The sequence below is a fragment of the Mizuhopecten yessoensis genome, unplaced genomic scaffold, assembly GCF_002113885.1.
Source record: "Mizuhopecten yessoensis strain PY_sf001 unplaced genomic scaffold, ASM211388v2 scaffold10885, whole genome shotgun sequence".
Taxonomy (NCBI): domain Eukaryota; kingdom Metazoa; phylum Mollusca; class Bivalvia; order Pectinida; family Pectinidae; genus Mizuhopecten; species Mizuhopecten yessoensis.
This window is the reverse complement of record NW_018408770.1, coordinates 189,474-212,884: the sequence shown is the minus strand read 5'-3', so window position 1 is coordinate 212,884 and position 23,411 is coordinate 189,474. Positions and strand designations below refer to the sequence as shown.

Below are 23,411 nucleotides of genomic sequence, written 5' to 3'. Positions count from 1 at the left end.
CCATGTGATCTTTCAATGACTAGTATACTATGTACTTTATCACCTTCATCCAACAAACGACTGGTAAAGTATATGTGCTTTAAGTGTACAATATATATTAGGGTGGTCGGATGGCACAGTGGATGTCACACTCGCCTTTCACCAAGGCAGCCAGGGTTCGATTTTTCGATTGGACATGAAAGGGTATGAGTTCACCTGCCCGACCACCTGTTTTTACCTGGTACTCGGGTTTCCACCCACATTAAGACCCCCCACACGCTAACATCCGGGCCAACAAGAGTGATTAATATAAGTTGTAATAAATTGTTTCGCAATTGTTGAAAAATAAATACAGTTTATATTTTATTACATATTGGAAAACTAAAATACAATCACTACTTGCTGGTCAATTTTTCACTTTAATGAGATGGTAGTGAGGGTTACTTTGTCCCTATTTGCACATGTGGAATGAAGAAGTATTACATACGGTCATAAACAGGTTGTCTCTGTAGATCTTACCTGGTACACACCCCACTATCAGTGGTGAGGCGGTCGTGATGAAGGATTTATTCCATACAATCATAAAACAGATTGTGTCTGTAGATCTTACTTGGTACACAACCCACTATACTATCAGTGGTGAGGCGGTCGTGATGACGATTTATTACATACAATCATAAAACGGATTGTCTCTGTAGATCTTACTTGGTACCCCCCACACTATCAGTGGTGATGCGGTCGTGATGAAGGATTTATTCCATACAATCATAAAACAGATTGTGTCTGTAGATCTTACTTGGTACACAACCCACTATCAGTGGTAGGCGGTCGTGATGAAGGATTTAGTACATACAATCATAAAACAGATTGTGTCTGTAGATCTTACTTGGTACACCTACCACTATCAGTGGTGAGGCGGTCATGATGAAGGATTTATTACATACAATCCTAAAACAGATTGTCTCTGTAGATCTTACTGGGTACACCCCACACTATCAGTGGTGATGCGGTCGTGATGAAGGATTTATTATATCCAATCATAAAACAGATTGTCTCTTTAGATCTTACTTGGTACACCCCACCCTATCAGAGGTGAGGCGGTCGTGATGAAGGGTTTATTACATACAATCATAAAACAAATTGTCTCTGTAGATCTTACTTGGTAGACCTCCCACTATCAGTGGTGAGGTGGTCGTGATGAAGGATTTATTATATCCAATCATAAAACAGATTGTCTCTTTAGATCTTACTTGGTACACCCCACCCTATCAGTGGTGAGGCGGTCGTGATGAGGGATTTATTACATACAATCATAAAACACATTGTCTCTGTAGATCTTACTTGGTACACAACCCACTATCAGTGGTGAGGCGGGCGTGATGAAGGATTTATTACATACAACCACAAAACAGATTGTCTCTGTAGATCTTACTGGGTACACCCCACACTATCAGTGGTGGGGCGGTCGTGATGAAGGGTTTATTACATACAATCATAAAACAAATTGTCTCTGTAGATCTTCCTTGGTACACCCCCCACAGATCTTACTTGGTACACCCCACCCTATCAGAGGTGAGGCGGTCGTGATGAAGGATTTATTCCATACAATCATAAAACAGATTGTGTCTGTAGATCTTACTTGGTACACCCCACCCTATCAGAGGTGAGGCGGTCGTGATGAAGGATTTATTCCATACAATCATAAAACAGATTGTGTCTGTAGATCTTACTTGGTACACCTCCCACAGATCTTACTTGGTACACCCCACACTATCCGTGGTGAGGCGGTCGTGATGAAGGTTTTATTATATACACTCATAAAACAGATTGTCTCTGTAGATCTTACTTTGTACACCCCACACTATCAGTGGTGATGCGGTCGTGATGAAGGATTTATTTTATACACTCATAAAACAGATTGTCTCTGGTACACCCCACACTATCAGTGGTGGGGCGGTCGTGATGAAGGGTTTATTACATACAATCATAAAACAAATTGTCTTTACATACAATCATAAAACAGATTGTGTCTGTAGATCTTACTTGGTACACAACCCACTATCAGTGGTAGGCGGTCGTGATGAAGGATTTAGTACATACAATCATAAAACAGATTGTCTCTGTACATCTTACTTGGTACCCCCCACACTATCAGTGGTGATGCGGTCGTGATGAAGGATTTATTCCATACAATCATAAAACAGATTGTGTCTGTAGATCTTACTTGGTACACAACCCACTACCAGTGGTGAGGCGGTCGTGATGACGATTTATTACATACAATCATAAAACACATTGTCTCTGTAGATCTTACTTGGTACCCCCCACACTATCAGTGGTGATGCGGTCGTGATGAAGGATTTATTCCATACAATCATAAAACAGATTGTGTCTGTAGATCTTACTTGGTACACACCACACTATCAGTGGTGAGGCGGTCATGATGAAGGATTTATTACATACAACCACAAAACAGATTGTCTCTGTAGATCTTACCTGGTACTCCTCCCACTATCAGTGGTGAGGCGGTCATGATGAAGGATTTATTACATACATTCATAAAACAGATTGTCTCTGTATATCTTACTTGGTACACCCCACACTATCAGTGGTGGGGCGGTCGTGATGAAGGGTTTATTACATACAATCATAAAACAAATTGTCTCTGTAGATCTTCCTTGGTACACCCCCCACAGATCTTACTTGGTACACCCCACACTATCCGTGGTGAGGCGGTCGTGATGAAGGTTTTATTATATACACTCATAAAACACATTGTCTCTGTAGATCTTACTTGGTACACCCCACACTATCCGTGGTGAGGCGGTCGTGATGAAGTATTTATTACATACAATCATAAAACAAATTGTCTCTGTAGATCTTACTTGGTCCTCAACCCACTATCAGTGGTGAGGCGGGCGTGATGAAGGATTTATTACATACAACCATAAAACAGATTGTCTCTGTAGATCTTACTTGGTACACAACCCACTATCAGTGGTAGGCGGTCGTGATGAAGGATTTAGTACATACAATCATAAAACAGATTGTGTCTGTAGATCTTACTTGGTACACCTCCCACTATCAGTGGTGAGGCAGTCGTGATGAAGGATTTATTACATACAACCACAAAACAGATTGTCTCTGTAGATCTTACTTGGTACACAACCCACTATCAGTGGTGAGGCGGTCGTGATGAAGGATTTATTATATACACTCATAAAACAGATTGTCTCTGTAGATCTTACTTGGTACACCCCCCACTATCAGTACACCCCACACTATCAGTGGTGAGGCGGTCGTAATGAAGGATTTATTACATACAATCATAAAACAAATTGTCTCTGTAGATCTTACTTGGTACAGGGCACACTATCAGTGGTGAGGCGGTCGTGATTAAGGATTTATTACATACAATCATAAAACAAATTGTCTCTTGTAGATCTTACTTGGTACACCCCACACTATCAGTGCTGAGGCGGTCGTGATGAAGGATTTATTACATACAATCATAAAACAAATTGTCTCTGTAGATCTTACTTGGTACACCCCCCACTATCAGTGGTGAGGCGGTCGTGATGAAGGTAGCATCTCTGGAACTGACACCGAACTTAGACTGTCCATCTACGATGAGTTTGATGACGTTACCAATGACGCTAGCCTCGACATTGTGCCACTTGTTATTACATAGGGAGTATCGACTCTCTGATGTCGTTGCTGTGTACTTGTCTTCGTTGCTTACAGTCATTTTAACCTGAAAATAACGACCAAAACATTTTCATCCAAGTTTTCAACTTAGAAACTGAAGTTTTTACTCAGTGTTAGATTCAATCTCTTATTTAATGAAGAGCTTCTATTACATATAATTTTTATGAATCAAGTTTCAGTCAATTTTTTAGAATTCAGATGGAAAGAGAACAATTTTGAAATTCTGTTTACGGGTATCACATTTTCAACCAAGATATTAATTTTGCGAACAATCAGACTGGAAAAAGTCAAATGAAAAATTCCACCATTATTTTTGTCTTAACTGTATACGGTCATCATAATGTTCCTTGCAACATCACAATGGATGACACTGCTTATGTTGCACAGCAAATATAAATGTGAGTTATTACACTGTAGGACAGCTGCCTGAGTATCTGATAAAACAGTTTAAATTGTCCAACTTGTCATGTAAAACTGAGCGCTACCTAGTTCCTCAACCTTGTCCTGTTGGTGTAAAATCTTACAAGAGAATGTAAACTTAGATGTTCAATGAAGAGGCTTTCATTTATTATTCAATTAAAACCTGACGACATTGTAGATTAACAAAATAATTTAATAAATGATCGAACCCATGATAAAAAGAAAAGTAGCTGTTTGAGGGTTTGTTAAGGGTCAATATCTCCTTCCAAGGTGGACACGCTGTTCTAGTACTGATTAATCAGGGCAGGTATTAATTACTCCATTATCATGATCAAACTAACATTTTCACCAAAATGAGGAATATATATTAAATTGGGTCTCTTAACACAGGTGATCTCTAAATGGAGGTGGTCAAATGAACAGGTTTGACTGTACAAGATGTTCTACACAACCACTGATGATATGCGCACCTGTCCCTGGAAGAGCTCCAGTGTTAACGCTGGGGACCCTGAAGATTCACTGATGGTCAGTATCACACCATTTGGCTTGTGTGTCCTGAACGCAAAACTGACCACCATCTTAGATCCAATATCATATTCACGGTCTGAAACAAGAAATAAAGCAGGTAAAAGAAAACAGTCAGATGAGAACTTTGGGTTAGAGTACCGGTAACTAATAAAACTTTGCAAACATAACAAATACCCTCACACTTCAAATTCATCAGAAATACAAAGTGTTTGACTGCAGAAGGTCAAGACACAAACTCGTACAAAAGGTGATATTTGTGAAGTTTCATGGCTATTTGACAACAAGAGGCCCAATGGGCCTGCATCGCTCACCTGGTATACATCTCACACTTGTAACCTTAAAAGTGATCTTGAATAAATCTAAAGGCAAAATATCGGTATTTATGATTAAAAGTCTTTCTAAAGAACCTGTTAAAAGATTTATAAACATTTCATCCCTTGGTAGCCCTTCATCCCATCATGATACTGGTCATATATCATCACCCTGCGACTTTTGGTTATTCAGAAGAAGTTGTATAAAGGTTTTAACAATTTGACCCCTGTGACCTTGAATATGGTTTAAGGTCATTCATTTGAACAAACTTAGTAGCCTTTCATCTCAGCATGCTACTGACCAAATGGTATCACCCTGGGCATTTGGGTTACCGTTGACTGCAAACTAAACATTATATGTCATCATCATGAGTAGTATTCTGTTTAAAATATGGCATCAAACAAGAGCACTAAAAGGGCAGCTAGGGCCCTACCATGTCCTTGACCTTATCCACCTTGGTCTTTTTGCTTAGTAGCAACATGACATTGACCTTTAAATTTCAAAAGGGTTCTGAGATAAAGACTGTACCCCTCCTGGTCTATACTGAGTACCGTAACAATGACCTTGACCTTCAAATTTCAAAAGAAATAGAATTTTGGATTCTGAGATAAGGTCTGTATCCCTCATGGTCTATATTTAGTAGTAGTAACCTTGACCTTAGATACTTGTTAAACCCCTATTGCACATTTACATATCACAGTGTATCACAATTTCAAATTACCAAAATAATAGTCTTTTGGATTCTGAGATAATCTCCAGAAAAGAAAGTGTGGAAGGACAGACAGACACTGTGATTATTATAGTGCATCTGTATCTCAGATGCAGGACCCTGATAACAATAAAATTAAAGGCTTGCTATAAAAGCACAGTTCATTCATTTGAACAAACTTGGAAGCCCTTCATCCACACTTCTTAATCTAATGTCATAATTAGCACATGGAAATACACATCCACTGCTCCACACAAATAGACAGATAAATAAAACCAGTGGTATTGGTCGTCCCAATTCTAGGCCACATTCTATAATGAGACCATACATATTGATACAGAGCTACGTACCCAACACTCCAAGGGCACCTCCTGTGAAGTACACACTTATTGATACAGAGCTACTTACCCAACACTCCCAGGGCACCTCCTGTGAAGTACACACCAGGCTCCATGGTCCTGTAGCAGTTCCTGATACCACTGACGATATCAGCGTCAGCGATTAGGATGGTTTTACCATTGATCTGAAAGTTTCTTATACAGCCTCTCAAGCTGTGGGTAACCTGTTAAACAATGAAGTTTACACATATCAAATAGGCTGAAACACCATTTTCAATGGTGATTTGAGCACAGGATACTTGCCCTGTTTTGAGAATATATTTATAAAAAAAACCTTTTTTTTACAGCTTCAATATTATACCAGTCTCCAACTTGCACAGGACCTAGTTCAACAATCATGGTTGACTCACCAATCCTGGGGGTGTGGCTATTGTAGGGAAGCCCCCGCCCACATGCATCGGACCCTCCAGCTCCATTCTCTTCTGGACACGGCCCCTGCTTTCCCGACCATCATCTACTCTTAACTTGATGAGTTTGGTTCCCTTATTAACCACTAGTCTATGCCATTGACCATCATTGACCGTCTTGGTGTCGTTGAGCATAAAACTGTCACCGTTGTATCGGTACATGAGAGAAACATGACCGTCAATAAGCTGTACAGCTAGGTAAGCGATCTTCTGAGGGTTTGTGATGTAGAAGAATGATCCAGAAGGTAGGAATGTTTTGAACTCAATGGACACATTGAATCTGGGAATAAATAATCAACAGATTAAGAATAACATTTCTTTCATCACTGTGTTGTGTATGTACTAGTATAACTTTAATGAGTAAACAATTCTGTAAAATTAAATTGTTCTATGTGTTTTAGATTAATAACTGTTGTACAATTTTGCTAACATCTTTTTTTTACAGCTCTCAATTATACCAAAAAAAACAAAACTTTTTTTTATATGTTTTGATAAAAAGAAGTAAAAATCTAAAAATCTAAATCACAAAATTATCATTATTTGTAACATAATTGGAAATGCCAAGTCAGATGTCAGATTTCTCCCACATTTCACATGTGTATTTCTGTTTTGTAGGGAAAAGTTAAATCATCTTCACCTACTTTATGAAAGACAGCTCACACTTGCTGTTATTCTGAAAATTACACTATCGCATTATCTCTTAATGCAGTGTAACCAGACTGAACGTCATCAGTTTTGTCTCACACTGAATTGATGCACCGTTGACGGCATGATGCATTGGGTTCACCAATTCAACTTATTTTTCAGTAGGAAAGTGTGGAAGAAAAATAGGAAAGTGTGGAAGAAAAATAATCTATCACTCTTGTGTGATACAGACAGAGAAAACTCAAACATTTGGATAAGAATTTTATAGTTTTGTACTCAGCAAGAGCTCGTGCTAAACTTTATAAAAACCTTCTAATTACTGTATGCTTGATTTTATCAGTCTACAAAGGTTACTACTTACACAGATGAGACACTCTTCTTGTCTAGTGTAATTTCCCCAAAGCTTTCTGGTGATTCTCCAAATGCCAGGGCCATGAACTCTGTTGTTTCGTCAGTTGGGTCAGCACAGGAGGTTGGTTCGGCCATAGGAGTGGTGGGTTCAGGCGTAGTAGGCACAGGCATGGTAGGTTTCTTGGTGGTAGGCTTTGGTGTAGGTGCAGGAGTAGGAGCAGGAGTAGGTGCAGGAGTAGGTGCAGGAGTGGGTCTTTGGGTAGTTTCAGGGGTAGCGGGGACAGGGGGAGTAATGGGTGTTCTACACCGACCAATATCAGCATGTTCATACTGTTCAGGGTTGTTCAAGCTCAGTATACTGTAAAAAATAACAAGAATCACCTTAAAGGAGAAAAGTTACGTCATGTTGTAAACAAAAAATTGAATACAAATACATGAATAACAAAAGTATTAAAATTATTTCACCTTCAATCATTTCACTTCAGGCAAGGGTACCAAAAGTGATGCTTGACACACTACATTTTATGAATTACATATATGTAAGAACTTTATCTGCAAAAGTCTGACTGGACCAGTAAAATTGATCAGCTCGACCAGGTGTTCTGTTCTTCAACTGGCTTTAAGCATCAACAAAACTTCCATTCAACTGGCTACAAGCATAAATGTAACTTACTTCCCATCGACGATGATGTCACTGATGCAGCCGTTGAAGCCATTGATGTTGGCGACCATCACTTGACGGCTGGAGAGATTAGGTGCCCCGCCCAGGTAAAGCTTCTCGACTACGATCCCCTGGGTGGCCACGGGTAGAGTCCCCATCCCCACTAACACATCGTCCACATACAGCTCTATTCTGTAACAGTCAGAAAACCTGAGGTCAGTTGTGAATACACCTCATCTGATCTACAGTAACCAGTGTACTGTATACTGTATAAGGGCTATTAGTTTAAACAAAAACATTAGAATGAATATGTCTAAAAAAATTACCTGGTATTCAAGAGTAGATACTGAAGTTGCATCATTATAATTCTTCACCTAGAAACGCCACAGTTTTTATGTTACGTATGTGTGTATGAAAGTCAACTGATGCAGAAAATTCTCACCAAGTCAACCTTTCTTGGAGGTAGACTCAAATTTAACTCTTGATAATGACTTTTGAAGAAAATACCAACAGTTTGCTCAAATTCTATTAATCTACTGCAAAGAACAGCATAAGTTATGGGATTTTATATTATTTTGTCATATAGAAGTCAATGCAAGTACTTTTTTTTAAAGATAATTTTATATATAACTTGACAGAATCTCCCCAATTAAGAATTTTAAAGGTTGGCAAGTATGAGACATTAATTCAAAAGAATTGAATTTTTGACCACAGAGGTTATAACTCAATAAGATAGCTGGTTGAACTTACTCCCTTCTGCTTTTGCGGACAGCCAGATTATGTAAGAGACCATCATTGAACCTCTTGTTGGAGGTGAGAGTCACAGGTAGAAAAGTGCCACTGAATCTGCCCTCTACATGGCCGTCTACCAATGCCAACGAGTAGAAGTTCTGAAAATAGCAATAGTCATGTCATCAAGGGGAGATAACTTTAAAGAAATTGTAAAGGGAGAAAATGCAAGTAAAACATTAAAACAATGATATTCAATGAAAAAATCATGCTAAATTGAAAGCTTTTTCTTTTAGAAAATGACAGCACTTCATCAAATGAAATTTCTCAGATTATAAATGTTGACCAAATAAAAAAAATCCATTGAGAGTATATGAATAGGATTTCAGAGCTTGGCTGTTTACCAATTATAACTATATTATCACCTAAGTAATAAACCTAACACATCCCAGTGAGTTGTATGGTGTTAGTGGTGATGTTAGATGAAATACATGGATATTTTTTACACTTACATGAACACCAGATATTTGGTTATTTGTTCAGGTGAAAAACTGAATAAGACACCAAAGTAAAGAAATCCCACTACAACCATTAGACAATGTTCAGTTAGTACAAGTCTGCCTTATACTAAATGTTTTATTCAATTCTAACGATGTGCTTTTCTCACTGGTAAATATGTTCAATATGTTATCTTCCTACAACAATCACACTCAATGAAATTTGTTATTTCAAAATTAATGTGACTACACAGACAACTCTTTATGGTACATATTTCGCCCATATACATGTTTGACCTGACCATTAATAATTTCTACATCATTACTTAATAGTGGTACCCAGATATTGAAAATATACAGAAAATAAGTATCCTCTGTCCTCTCCCCATAATTTGAGATGCACTTGATTTTGACTTAATTTGAAACCCAGATTGTGTATGATTAGATACTAATTAATATAACTATATAGACTGTTTATCCAAGAGTTTCCATATACATTTATGTGTCTTCTTTCTTAACAATGAATAGTACAGTAGATCTAAGTGAAAAGTATGGTAGATACAAAAGATGATGGACAGACAACAAATGCAGAGCAAAGTCAAAATATGTGAAACATTCTCATAGCAACATAACATGTGAAAAATTATTTGATTGAATTGAAAAATAAAACGTTTCACTCAAACTCCATCATGCCATTTCACACCATGCCAATGGCAACTGACATAATAAATAGAGAAAGTTTTAATATAATGTAGTCCATGCAAGTTTAGAATCTTTCATTTTGGGTTTTATAAAACCAAGACACCCAAATTTTGGAATAGTTTGACACATGTCCATAAAGTGAGTATGACTTCCAGTGATTGCATCCAATGAATTACGTACAGTACATCATTTTTATTCGGCTCTGCTTGGATACCAGTCCATCTGATGCAGCTACACTTATAACAAGCAGATTACAAAACTGATTCCCATTGTCCAGTTGTTCATGTAGAGCAAATCATAACACACTCCCATTGAATTTAGAACTTTGGATGAAAAATATACCCAAGAGACCTACAATGTATGTCACTTTGAAAATTGGTCAAGGTCATTCCACTGAACAAATTTTATAGTCTTTCACCTTAAAGCAAGCTACATGACTCTAGGCCTCATGGTAATGTAGAAAAAGTTGTTTGATGTTTATCAGACATTTGACTGCTAAGACCTTTCAAATTTATTTGAAATTATTTGACAGGCCGCTGTACTTTTGCACCAGATGGGCTCACATTTTATGTAGAAAGATTTTTAACTTGCATTGTCTACCTTGACTTTCTCATGCTGCACTCCCTTCAATAACTTCACATTTGTTCTTGCATAATCATCATACATCATACATTAGATAAATATTATTGATATGCTGATCATTACAGTGTGTTATACCAGTAATACAAAGCACTGAGTAAATAGGTTACAAACAGCATTAGCCTGTGACTGTAATAGGAGTTATCCCCCTTGCCATATACCAGATGGTTACAGAGTTACTGTCAAAAAGAATTAGGAGAAAACGCAGCACCCCTGGAGTGTGCCATTTATTTGTGAATGAAAATAAAAAGATTAACTGCAGTTGTAAGCTGTACTGATCAGGGGAGAAGAATATTGAGTACTGTGCCATATATTTGTAATAAATTTTGGTATAGACATATACTGAAGCAATGACACATTTATTGAAGCTATTCCATCTTTGCGTATTGCAGAGTTATCTGCACTTGTGAGCAGGTATTGATTGTTACGTCATTTGTTTGTGAGAGTAACGTCATCAATTTTTGAGAAAATGACGTAATTTTTCACACAAACCAATGACGTAACAATCAATACCTGCTCACAAGAGAAGATAACTCTGCAAGACGCAAAGACGGAATACATGTATTCTAAATTATCTTCAGACACCAATTTCGAAATTCTTTCTCTTGATACCCTTTACTTTAGTAGTTAAGAATAAATAGTTAAAGGAAAAAGTATTTTGTTAGAATGAACTTAAACTTTATATGTAGCTTAAATCACCATCACATATTTTTTAAAATTATTATACAACTACATATATGCCAGAGCTCTCTCCAGGGGTCAAAGGTCATTACACTTATATATATCAGAGCCATTTCCTGAGGTCAAAAGTCATTACACATACAGAGCCATCTTCTTTGGTCAAAGGTCATTACAAATACACCAGAGCTATCTTCTGAGGTCAAAGTTTGCTACAACACTTTCAGCAACCATCTACGGTGGTTTGCGATCATTATAAAAACTGCCGGTCTTCTGCTGTCAAAGTTTGTAATACCTCTGTCAGAATCATCGGGGTTTTAAATGCTTCATGTATGTTGCTATACCTTCATGACCTCTGACCCCGTACAGATCAAGGCTAATATAGTTGATTGATTTTGTTATCAATTGTTGTCATTGTTACCTTGGGCTCCGAATTAGGCTGTAGGGAAAAGTGGACAGTGGCAGGTTAAACAGAGGTCAAATTCACATACATCAAGTTCATAAGGTTAAACAGAGGTCAAATTCACATAAATCAAGTTCATATTTACAGACATCACATGATAAAGGTCAGGTTCACATTCAGAAGGTCAACGTAAAAGAATCCTTTGTTCAGAAATATGCAGTGCAGGTATGTATAACAAAGCCAGAACATCATTTTACAGAGGAGAGGAAATTAAGACTGATAGTAACACTGACAATAGGACAGGACCAGCACATGTATACTGTGTCCAGGCACGTCAAACACAATTAGCCATGGTCAAACATTTAACCAAGGTCAACTGTTCATTATTATCATAGAAACAAGTTTTCATTTTGAAATCATAAAATGTGGTTATACAAAATAACTTAGTAGGTATGACTGCATACCTTAGGCTTGTATATTCAGATCATGATCCACAGATTCATTTTATTTATTCATTGACTAAACAATATAAAAGATTTAAAGAATAATTTTGCAATATTGCACATGTCTGGAAACAGCACTTACAAAAAAGAAAAGAAAAGAAAAAAATACAAAATACAAAAATTTAAATTACAAAGAACCAGAGAGCAAATATTTTGTTACAGTTTCTTTACAAAGACATTGGACTATTAAATTAGATTTAAAATGCTACAGATCAAATTAATGGAATATTCACAAAATAATGGATAAAATGGTTGAAACATTACAATGGATGATAGAGGAAATGGCAGTAATCACATATGTAAGATTTGTGTGCTTCAGGGGTTACAAGCATGGCTTCAGTAAGTAGGGTGTCTGAGGACAGAGCTCGCAGGCTATGAGAGTGCAACCTTACCTCCTGGTCAGTGTCCTTGGCGAGAAGAAGCATGGTGTCCTTCTGTGTCGAGGTGAAGGACAGAGATACCTCGCCTGCATCTTTTGCCAGTGGACTTCCATCATACATTGCAAAACCATTGCCATAGAATCCAACTTTACGATAACCCTGGTAAGAATGAATGTTAATTGATATACCGTCCATACATTTATAACATGAATTATTTTTAGTTCTGTATGTAGACCTTACTATTACATTTATAAATCTTACTGCGCAGGTTTCTATTGGTATTAACAATCGTAGGATATTTGGGCTTATTTTCTGACTAAACAGCACACATTTCCTATGACACAGAGCTTACAACTTACAGATATGGGACAGCCCTGTTTGACTCCGACTGAGTTCCCCTGGAGTAGGTCCCTCGTCTTCAGGTCTACCTGGACTTTCTGCATACATCCTAGGTAAGGCATGCTGGGGAGGACACCCCTAATGACATAAGACAACTCTCAGTGGTGTCCTTTTAAATTATTTTATTCATGGATTAAATTTCAATGATTTTAACCAGTCTCATATACTGCACCTGAAATTTGACCTTTTAAAATGGATTCTATTGCAAAAGATTCTAGTACAAGTCGAAGTTAAATGCTTGTTGTGGTTGTTAAAAATATTTCACAAGATTGTCAAACATTTCATGTATTTGCAGTGTGAATAATATAACATGATCAATTGGAAAATCATTTCACTGCTAGGAAGAATCAGTATATTAGACTAATCATAACTCTCCCAATATCACATAATTATCTCCTCGAAAATCTACCATAGACATTTAACATGTGTAAATAGGTGCTGTATGATGTTGACCATTGATAATGCTACTACATTAGTACTTCTCTTTAACTAATACACCTAATGACAGAAAAAATATTTTGTTACATGCATGATTTTCTTTCTTCAGACTATTGTCGTTCTCACCTTTTTTGGAATGGTGTCAGATCAAAGCTCTCAGGTACCCCTCCAAAGAACAAGGGCACAAACTTGAGTTCCAGTCCTGTGTTACCGGGGGCGGCCTCAGCAATAGCCTCATCCGCATCTCCAACCGACAAAAAGGCTACAGAAATGTCAAAGTTGAAGGTCAATCAGATATAGCATTTATGTATAGTAATGGGGTTGATGCTATTCAATCAGTGTGATACTGACAGGAAGGATTTGTTTAATGGAGAATATTTACCACAATCAATCATGTTTAATACAGTTTGATATTTTAATACATTGGTTCAGACATTATGCCTTTCAATGTTCAAATTGTAAATCATTCTAATTCAAAAAGGGCTATTTTTTTTTTTACATCATATCGAAAAAAATAGAGACATCTGGCAGGTAATCTTATTTCAAGTACAAAACAAAAAATAAATACATTATGTAGTAGGTTTAAAACACTTAATTAGAAGCATTGCCTGTGTTAGTAAGTTTGTTAAAGATATAAGAGGAAGATAGTGAAGTCTGAGGAAACAGAAAAGGCTGTGTCTGAACATGCAGAATACCCATTGAGTATCAACAGTGAACATGCTGAATACCCATTGAGTATCAACAGTGAACAAGCTGAAAACCAATTGAGTTTCAACATTGAACATGCTGTAATGCCCATTGAGTATCAACAGTGAACAAGCTGAAAACCAATTGAGTTTCAACATTGAACATGCTGTAATGCCCATTAAGTATCAACAGTGAACATGCTGAATGCCCATTGAGTATCAACAGTGAACAAGCTGAAAACCAATTGAGTATCAACAGTGAACATACTTAATACCCATTGAGTTTCAACATTGAACATGCTGTAATGCCCATTGAGTATCAACAGTAACCATGCTGTAATACCCATTGAGTATCAACAGTGAACATGCTATAATGCCCATTGAGTTTAAACAGTAACCATGCTTAATACCCGTTGAGTTTAAACAGTAACCATGCTTAATACCCGTTGAGTATCAACATTGAACATGCTGAAATACCCATTGAGTATCAACAGTGAACATGCTGAATACCCATTGAGTATCAACAGTGATCATGCTGAAATACCCATTGAGTATCAACAGTAAACATGTTGTAATGCCCATTGAGTATCAACAGTGAACATGCTGTAATGCCCATTGAGTATCAACAGTGAACATGCTGAATACCCATTGAGTATCAACAGTGATCATACTGAAATACCCATTGAGTATCAACAGTAAAAATGTTGTAATGCCAATTGAGTATCAACAGTGAACATGCTGTAATGGCCATAGCATATCAACAGTGAACATGCTGTAATACCCATTGAGTATCAACATTGAACATGCTGTAATGCCCATTGAATTTCAATAGAATACCCATTGAGTATCAACAGTGATCATGCTGAAATACCCATTGAGTATCAACAGTAAACATGCTGTAATGCCCATTGAGTATCAACAGTGAACATGCTGTAATGCCCATTGAGTATCAACAGTGAACATGCTGAATACCCATTGAGTATCAACAGTGAACATGCTGAATACCCATTGAGTACCAACAGTGAACATGCTGAATACCCATGGAGTATAAACATTGAACATGCTGAATACCCATTGAGTATCAACAGTGAACATGCTGTAATGGCCATAGCATATCAACAGTGAACATGCTGTAATGCCCATTGATTATCAACAGTGAACATGCTGAATACCCATTGAGTATCAACAGTGAACATGCTGAATACCCATGGAGTATAAACATTGAACATGCTGAATACCTATTGAGTATCAACAGTGAACATGCTGTAATGGCCATAGCATATCAACAGTGAACATGCTGTAATACCCATTGAGTATCAACATTGAACATGCTGTAATACCCATTGAGTATCAACATTGAACATGCTGAATACCCATGGAGTATAAACAGTGAACATGCTGAATACCCATTGAGTATCAACAGTGAACATGCTGAATACCCATAGCATATCAACAGTGAACATGCTGAATACCCATTGAGTTTCAACAATGAACATGCTGAATACCCATTGGGTATCAACAGTGAACATGCTGAATACCCATTGAGTATCAACATTGAACATGCTGAATACCCATGGAGTATCAACAGTGAACATGCTGAATACCCATTGAGTATCAACAGTGAACATGCTGAATACCCATTGAGTATCAACAGTGAACATGCTGAATACCCATAGCATATCAACAGTAAACATGCTGAATACCAATTGAGTATCAACAATGAACATGCTGAATGCCCATGGAGTATCAACAGTAACCATGCTGTAATACCCATTGAGTTTCAACATTGAAAATGCTGTAATGCCCATTGAGTATCAACAGTGAACATACTTAATACCCGTTGATCATCAACAGTGAACATGCTGAATGCCCATGGGGTATCAACAGTAACCATGCTGTAATACCCATTGAGTTTCAACATTGAACATGCTGTTATACCCATTGAGTTTCAACATTGAACATGCTGTAATGCCCATTGAGTATCAACAGTGGACATGCTGAATACCAATTGAGTATCAACAGTGAACATGCTGAATACCCATTGAGTATAAACAGTGAACATGCTATAATACCCATTGAGTATAAACAGTGAACATGCTATAATGCCCATTGAGTTTAAACATTGAACATGCAGAATACACACAAAGTATCTAAATATCATCTATCTACATCAGTCAAGTTTACTGGACCTGACAAATTACAATTAATTTCCTATAACAAACAATTCAATTGAAAATATTTTCAAACTTAATCCTGTATGAAAATTATCAAATAAAAATTAGTCTGTTCAATATGATAAGATTAAACAACAATGAAGGTACATTAACAATTACAGTGGAACTGGTGACAGTAGTATATACCACTGGTGATAATAATATATACCACTGGAGCTATACTGTTTGTTACTGGCATATAACAAAGAAAAACAAACCACAGAAATATATAGGCTTACCATGCAAAGGGAGATAACCCCAAACCCATGAGAAATAGTGCATGCATTTCGATATGTATCACATACAGACTTACTTCAATAAATTACATGAGTTTAAAATCATAAAACACTTTTTAAGAATGACTGAAAACATTCTTTTTTTTCAATTTCTTAAAATTAATAATAAGAAAACATCACTGACTTTTAGACAATTAAAAATGAAGTCTTGAAGAAAAAGAAAGATTTAATAATAAGGGTATTTTAGGGTAATATGAAGTAACTCTGTGTGGTAGATGACACAGAAACGTTTGATACATGCACATAAAAACATGTCAGATAAATAGTTTTTATACATCATACAATGTGCATTAACAAATGTGATTGATGGTTAATATGTTATTATCAAATATTTATATAGTTCAGTGATATTGAAATGGCAGCCTAGTACTACATACAATATTATGGCAAGTCTGTTTGAAAGATTTGACATTAAAAGAAATAAACTGATCTTACACATGATGGCAAAACAGTTTTTTTTACATATAAACTTGTGTAAAACTCCGTCAAGTTGAATTTTTTTTTTTTTTTCACTCAAGACACATATTTTGTAGTAGATATTTAAATTGTATGTTTGCATTATCTTACAAAAGAAAAGGTTACATTAAAACAGAATTTTGCCAGTATAGTAGGCAATGACATTATTACACCACATAACGGCAAAAAAGGGTTTTGCACTTCAGTTGTGTAAGAACATTGTACAATGTATGATAATTTTGATATCAAAATGGCTTGCCATGAAATATGATGTTTGTATACATTCAAGCCCCAAGCATACAAAGATCCATGTACTTGAATTTCATATAAACATTCAACAGCTCAAATACATTCAACTACAGTTCAATTTACGTAAATAATATTTCTACGTAATTTCTGTTTTATACAATACCATAGGAATATGTGTCAAAGGAAAAATGTGATCTCTGATGGTTTACATGAGAAGAAGAGTCGTGCTTACATTTTGTTGGTATACTTTGTGTGAACTGTTGATATGTTTACAGAAACGCACAAAGCAATCTGCTTACAAAGTCACATTTTGCAATCTTCTTTTGTCTATATATTTTTAGAAGTTTGAAAACCAATGAGTGAATATCCACTAATCCTTTACTGATTGACTAAAAAAGGGCTCTATTGAAGTGGTCAGAAAAACATGGGAGATGAAGACAGCAGTTGACTGCAGTATGTGACCTTGACCTGACAAACACAAGGTCAGAAGGAGATGTACCGCTCGTGCGAGTGCGCTGGACCGCGACTTTCACCCAGCTGCCATTATTGTATGAATTTTTGGTTTCTGTCCGAGCATAGCTCATGCCCCCTAGGTCGAATGCCAAGATCACCTTGCCATTAACAAGCTCAAGCATGATAAAATCTCCCTGAAATGTGAATTATTTTGTTAATCAGCATGCAGCCACTGATCACATCACCATGGTACTGTGCATAGCAACCACCTGAAACCAAACCGTTACTTGAATGCCACAAACCAATGTTAGATCTGTCTGTATGCCATTGGGGCCTTTCAGTACATGCACATTTCTGTTAGCACCTGTACAGTCCAAATTTTTCTCTCTCGAAAATAGAGAAATTTCAATAATTTTGAAAATATTGCAGATTTTTCACTTAAGGTGCATCTGTATTCATTGTACAAGCCCCAATAACAACAGGTTGGTGAGAGTTTTAGTGTGCAATCTGTTGTCATGGTAACACAAGCAAGATGGTGGATGGTAATGTACCCTCGAGTTTGTTCCGGTTGAGGAGCACCTTATGCCACTGATTGTTATTGTACGTTTTGTTGGTCTCCAGACGTATGTGACTCTGCCCACCCATGTAAATGTGGGCCATAACATGTCCATTTAGCAGGCTCAAATATATAAAATCTCCCTGAAAAGAACCACATATCATATAAAATCTCTTTGCACAATATCAAATTCTGTATGTTGTATATTTATCTACAGTTCAATAGACAGTCAAAAAGTGTATGCGTTGAGAATATTTTACTTGTACAATGAAAGGCATTATTGATACAGTAAAAGTATGGATATCAAACCTGAAAAAACCTGGATGAAATATTAAAAATAAAATTGTTTAAATAAATCATTACCAAAATTACTTATGTGAACAAAGCCACTGAAACAAACGCCAAATCTGCTTCTCTTGTTTTCTACATAGAGCATATCCAACTGTTGTAATTATATTGATGTATAAAATGTTATGTTTTAATGATATTTAGGATACATACGACCATTTTAACACCATTAGTGATATATATTCAACCATCATATTACTGTTTATGACACAATATAAGATATCATCTTACAGCTAGCCCCCTCCCCCAATGTGCAAGTTAGAAAAGTCAGGACTCACAGACACAGGGTTTCCAGAGAACAGAAGGGTGGTGTTTTCCCAGAAAGTTTTGAACTCAAACTTGATGAATGATCGGACACTGATGTATTTGTCATCCTGTTGGAGGGATGAATAACCGGTCCCATCAAAGTTGAAGGTATCTGTAGCAAGACTGCCAGGAGATGGACTGAAAAACAGTGAACAAATACAAGATAAAACAAGAATACAGGAGCAATTTACAAAACAATATTGAAAGTATTAAACTATTGTGCACCAAGACCTAAAAAATAATCTGACATGTCACAAATATTTTTCACTGTTCGAGTGACTGACTATACATGTATTACAAACTGATTTAAAAAAATGATGAACAATATAGCTTAAATATTACTCATTCATAACTCAGATTTATATGATCCTGATAGGGAATCTCTGACCATACATACACATCTCTGCAGCCTCCACATGTCCCATACGACTGTTTAAAGTTGTGAAGTCCAACACGCACGTCGTCTATAAACAATTCTCCCATACAGCCTGACATGTTTCCTCTGGCTACAGCTGAAGCCATCTGTAACACACCAAAATGTATGTTTACTTTGTAGGATCGTCCGTTCTCAAGTTACCATCCGGACAAGTGCTACGGATGCACAGACAACCCAGCGTGACAGCTAAATCCCCCCAAAGCAACAAATGATCACTTACCAGAGGTCAAGTTGGAAGGATGGTGTTTTCTCCTGCATGATGTTGGAAAAATAAATCATGATTTTTATTGAAATTGGAAAGATTTTCTTAATTTTTACTTCATTTGGAAAAAATAAAGCATATTTTAGTAGGGGAAGCAGCCTATTTTAGGCTGTAAAACAAGGCAATAAAATTCACTGCATGATGGTGTACTTAAATAAATGACTCCTCCCACCCCAGACGTTTTACTTACGTTGTAGGATTTAGGCACTCCACCGACATACAGGTCATCCGAGGGGTCCAGCTGGAGGATGGTCCTCCCTATGGGGGCAGACCCAGTGGCTGACACAACACCTCCCGGGTTGTCCATCTTATAAACCTCAAGGGTCCCCACACGTCCAATCCTAGAAATATATAATAGTCCACTGTTATCTCGTATCTGGTAAGACTAAATTTTAACTTGGGATTATTACGTCTTCATTGAACATGTATTATTGAAAAGACAAACACTTCAGTGACATTAATTAGTAAGGAAAACTCTAAATTGACAATGTGTTAGTATGTAGACAAATCTGTGGTTAGACATGTATTAATGAATTAGTAATGGAAGACCAACCTTAAAGGATACATGGACACATGGACATACAGGTGAAAAGACAAATTCTTCAGTGAACCTATGATGACATGTGTTAGTGAAAAGACAGACCTATGATGACATGTGTTAGTGAAAAGACAGACCTATGATGACATGTGTTAGTGAAAAGACAGACCTATGATGACATGTGTTAGTGAAAAGACAGACCTATGATGACATGTGTTAGTGAAAAGACAGACCTATGATGACATGTGTTAGTGAAAAGACAGACCTATGATGACATGTGTTAGTGAAAAGACAGACCTATGATGACATGTGTTAGTGAAAAGACAGACCTATGATGACATGTGTTAGTGAAAAGACAGACCTATGATGACATGTGTTAGTGAAAAGACAGACCTATGATGACATGTGTTAGTGAAAAGACAGACCTATGATGACATGTGTTAGTGAAAAGACAGACCTATGATGACATGTGTTAGTGAAAAGACAGACCTATGATGACATGTGTTAGTGAAAAGACAGACCTATGATGACATGTGTTAGTGAAAAGACAGACCTATGATGACATGTGTTAGTGAAAAGACAGACCTATGATGACATGTGTTAGTGAAAAGACAGACCTATGATGACATGTGTTAGTGAAAAGACAGACCTATGATGACATGTGTTAGTGAAAAGACAGACCTATGATGACATGTGTTAGTGAAAAGACAGACCTATGATGACATGTGTTAGTGAAAAGACAGACCTATGATGACATGTGTTAGTGAAAAGACAGACCTATGATGACATGTGTTAGTGAAAAGACAGACCTATGATGACATGTGTTAGTGAAAAGACAGACCTATGATGACATGTGTTAGTGAAAAGACAGACCTATGATGACATGTGTTAGTGAAAAGACAGACTCTACGATGACATGTGTTAGTGAAAAGACAGACCTTAAGATGACATGTGTTAGTGAAAAGACAGACCCTATGATGACATGTGTTAAAAGAAAGACAGCCCTTACAACGACATGTGTTAGTGAAAACACAGACCTTACGATGACATGTGTTAAAAGAAAGACAGACTTTACAACGACATGTGTTAGTGAAAACACAGACCATACAATGACATGTGTTAAAAGAAAGACAGACCTTACAACGACATGTGTTAGTGAAAACACAGACTCTACGATGACATGTGCTAGTGAAAAGACAGACTCTATGATAACATGTGTTAGTGACAAGACAGACCCTACGATGACATGTGTTAGTGAAAAGACAGACCTTACAATGACATGTGATAAAGAAAGACATACCCTACGATGACATGTGTTAAAAGAAAGACAGACCTTTCAGTAGCATGTATTAGTGAGAAACAGACAGACCATACTTTGACATGTGATAAAGAAAGACAGACCTTACGACGACATGTGTTAAAAGAAAGACAGACCTTACGACGGCATGTGTTTAAAGAAAGACAGACCTTACGACGGCATGTGTTAAAAGAAAGACAGACCTTTCAGTAGCATGTATTAGTGAGAAACAGACAGACCATACTTTGACATGTGATAAAGAAAGACAGACCATACTATGACATGTGTTAAAAGAAAGACAGACCTTACGACGACATGTGTTAAAAGAAAGACAGACCTTAAGACGACATGTGTTAAAAGAAAGACAGACCTTATGATGACATGTGTTTAAAGAAAGACAGACCTTACGACGACATGTGTTTAAAGAAAGACAGACCTTACGACGACATGTGTTTAAAGAAAGACAGACCTTACGATGACATGTGTTTAAAGAAAGACAGACCTTACGACGACATGTGTTAAAAGAAAGACAGTCCTTACAAGGACATGTGTTAAAAGAAAGACAGACCATACTATGACATGTGTTAAAAGAAAGACAGACTATTCATGTATCAGTAAGAGAACAAATCAATTGAACATGTGTTACTTAGAAGACAAACCCTTCAGTACATTTAACCTGTATTAGTGAAACAAACCTTTTAGCACTAACGTGGTACCACTTCTTGTTCTCTACAATGAAGTTATCCTCGTTTCTGATGATCATATCGTTGGTGACAGAGCCTGGCCCGCTGCCCGCATCCCAGGAGAAGTGTATCTTACCCCTAATCAGATCCAGAGCCATGTACTCCTGTAACAGTATTAGAAACATGCACATCACCGGGAAAAATCACAGAAATGCTCAAAACCTTACACATAATTTTGATTTAAAGAGAATACAAAGATTTACATTATTATAAAACCTTAAAAGTTTCTTTGCAGTAGAGAACTAGGTTGACTTTATTTTAATGAGTTGAATACTCCTCTTGAACACAGATAAGTTTAAAACATACCCTCTGAACTTAATCTTAGATGCATTGAATACCCTCATAACAAGAACCAGATCTAGGATGCGTTGAACAACCATCCTAACTTAAACTTGAATCAGCTGAACACCTTTCCTAACCTCCATTGAAAGGTAGTAAACTTTAATCAGGTACAGACTATCCTGCTTGTTGCTAGGCGACCTACCTGAGGACTCTTCTGAACGATGACTATCAACATGTCGGCATCAGAGTTGTTGGTTTTGAAGATGAAGTTGATACTGTTTGTGGTACGAGGCTGTGTCTGAGGAACAAACGACCGGGAACAACTGCCAGATGTTGATAGAGAAACCTTCACCTGTCGGCAACATAAAAGTTCAATGAGAAACATACCATGATGTCCTGGACGAAAAATACAGGTAGGTCTAACAATGGTGGCTACCAATATCACCAGAACAGGTGTACAAGTCAGAGGTCAACAATGATCAGTATGTATGGTACATATCATATTTCCAAACTTATGAGACTTGATTCATCCGTATCTGTGAGTAGTCTTACCTTTTCGGCCTGAGCACGAGCCTGTTTGATGCTATCCCGGAGTTTTTTAAGCTTGGCCTCCAGTCGTGTCTCCTCTTCCTTGGTTTTGTTTGAGGCAGCCTCTACATCATCTATAATGGCCTGGATACTCCGGATGTTTGCAGTTACGTTGTTGGCTATATAAATAGACATGAACCAACACTGTATTTCAAATGCAACTTTTATATCATAAACAGCTGTTTATATCAAATATGTTGGCTACCCTAAATACTC

The 23,411-nt window shown here is 37.0% G+C and overlaps 1 protein-coding gene across 2 annotated transcripts in view; it reads right to left on the bottom strand.

The window, feature by feature from the left end:
• The window catches only part of LOC110463298 (laminin subunit alpha-1-like), a 135,752-nt gene that overhangs the window by 3,664 nt on the left and 108,677 nt on the right, over nucleotides 1-23,411 (bottom strand). For both annotated transcript variants that reach the window (XM_021517793.1, XM_021517794.1), the window contains 18 exons: nucleotides 23,160-23,314; nucleotides 22,810-22,959; nucleotides 22,278-22,429; nucleotides 19,938-20,088; nucleotides 19,447-19,571; nucleotides 19,022-19,187; nucleotides 18,391-18,538; nucleotides 13,613-13,748; nucleotides 13,009-13,126; nucleotides 12,662-12,808; nucleotides 11,785-11,802; nucleotides 8,869-9,008; nucleotides 8,131-8,310; nucleotides 7,468-7,815; nucleotides 6,405-6,741; nucleotides 6,065-6,218; nucleotides 4,578-4,711; nucleotides 3,520-3,733 (listed from right to left, as the gene is read on the bottom strand). In XM_021517793.1, the coding sequence (XP_021373468.1) occupies nucleotides 3,520-3,733; nucleotides 4,578-4,711; nucleotides 6,065-6,218; nucleotides 6,405-6,741; nucleotides 7,468-7,815; nucleotides 8,131-8,310; nucleotides 8,869-9,008; nucleotides 11,785-11,802; nucleotides 12,662-12,808; nucleotides 13,009-13,126; nucleotides 13,613-13,748; nucleotides 18,391-18,538; nucleotides 19,022-19,187; nucleotides 19,447-19,571; nucleotides 19,938-20,088; nucleotides 22,278-22,429; nucleotides 22,810-22,959; nucleotides 23,160-23,314 (2,973 nt within the window). The remainder of the gene's footprint in view (nucleotides 1-3,519; nucleotides 3,734-4,577; nucleotides 4,712-6,064; nucleotides 6,219-6,404; nucleotides 6,742-7,467; nucleotides 7,816-8,130; nucleotides 8,311-8,868; nucleotides 9,009-11,784; nucleotides 11,803-12,661; nucleotides 12,809-13,008; nucleotides 13,127-13,612; nucleotides 13,749-18,390; nucleotides 18,539-19,021; nucleotides 19,188-19,446; nucleotides 19,572-19,937; nucleotides 20,089-22,277; nucleotides 22,430-22,809; nucleotides 22,960-23,159; nucleotides 23,315-23,411) is intronic.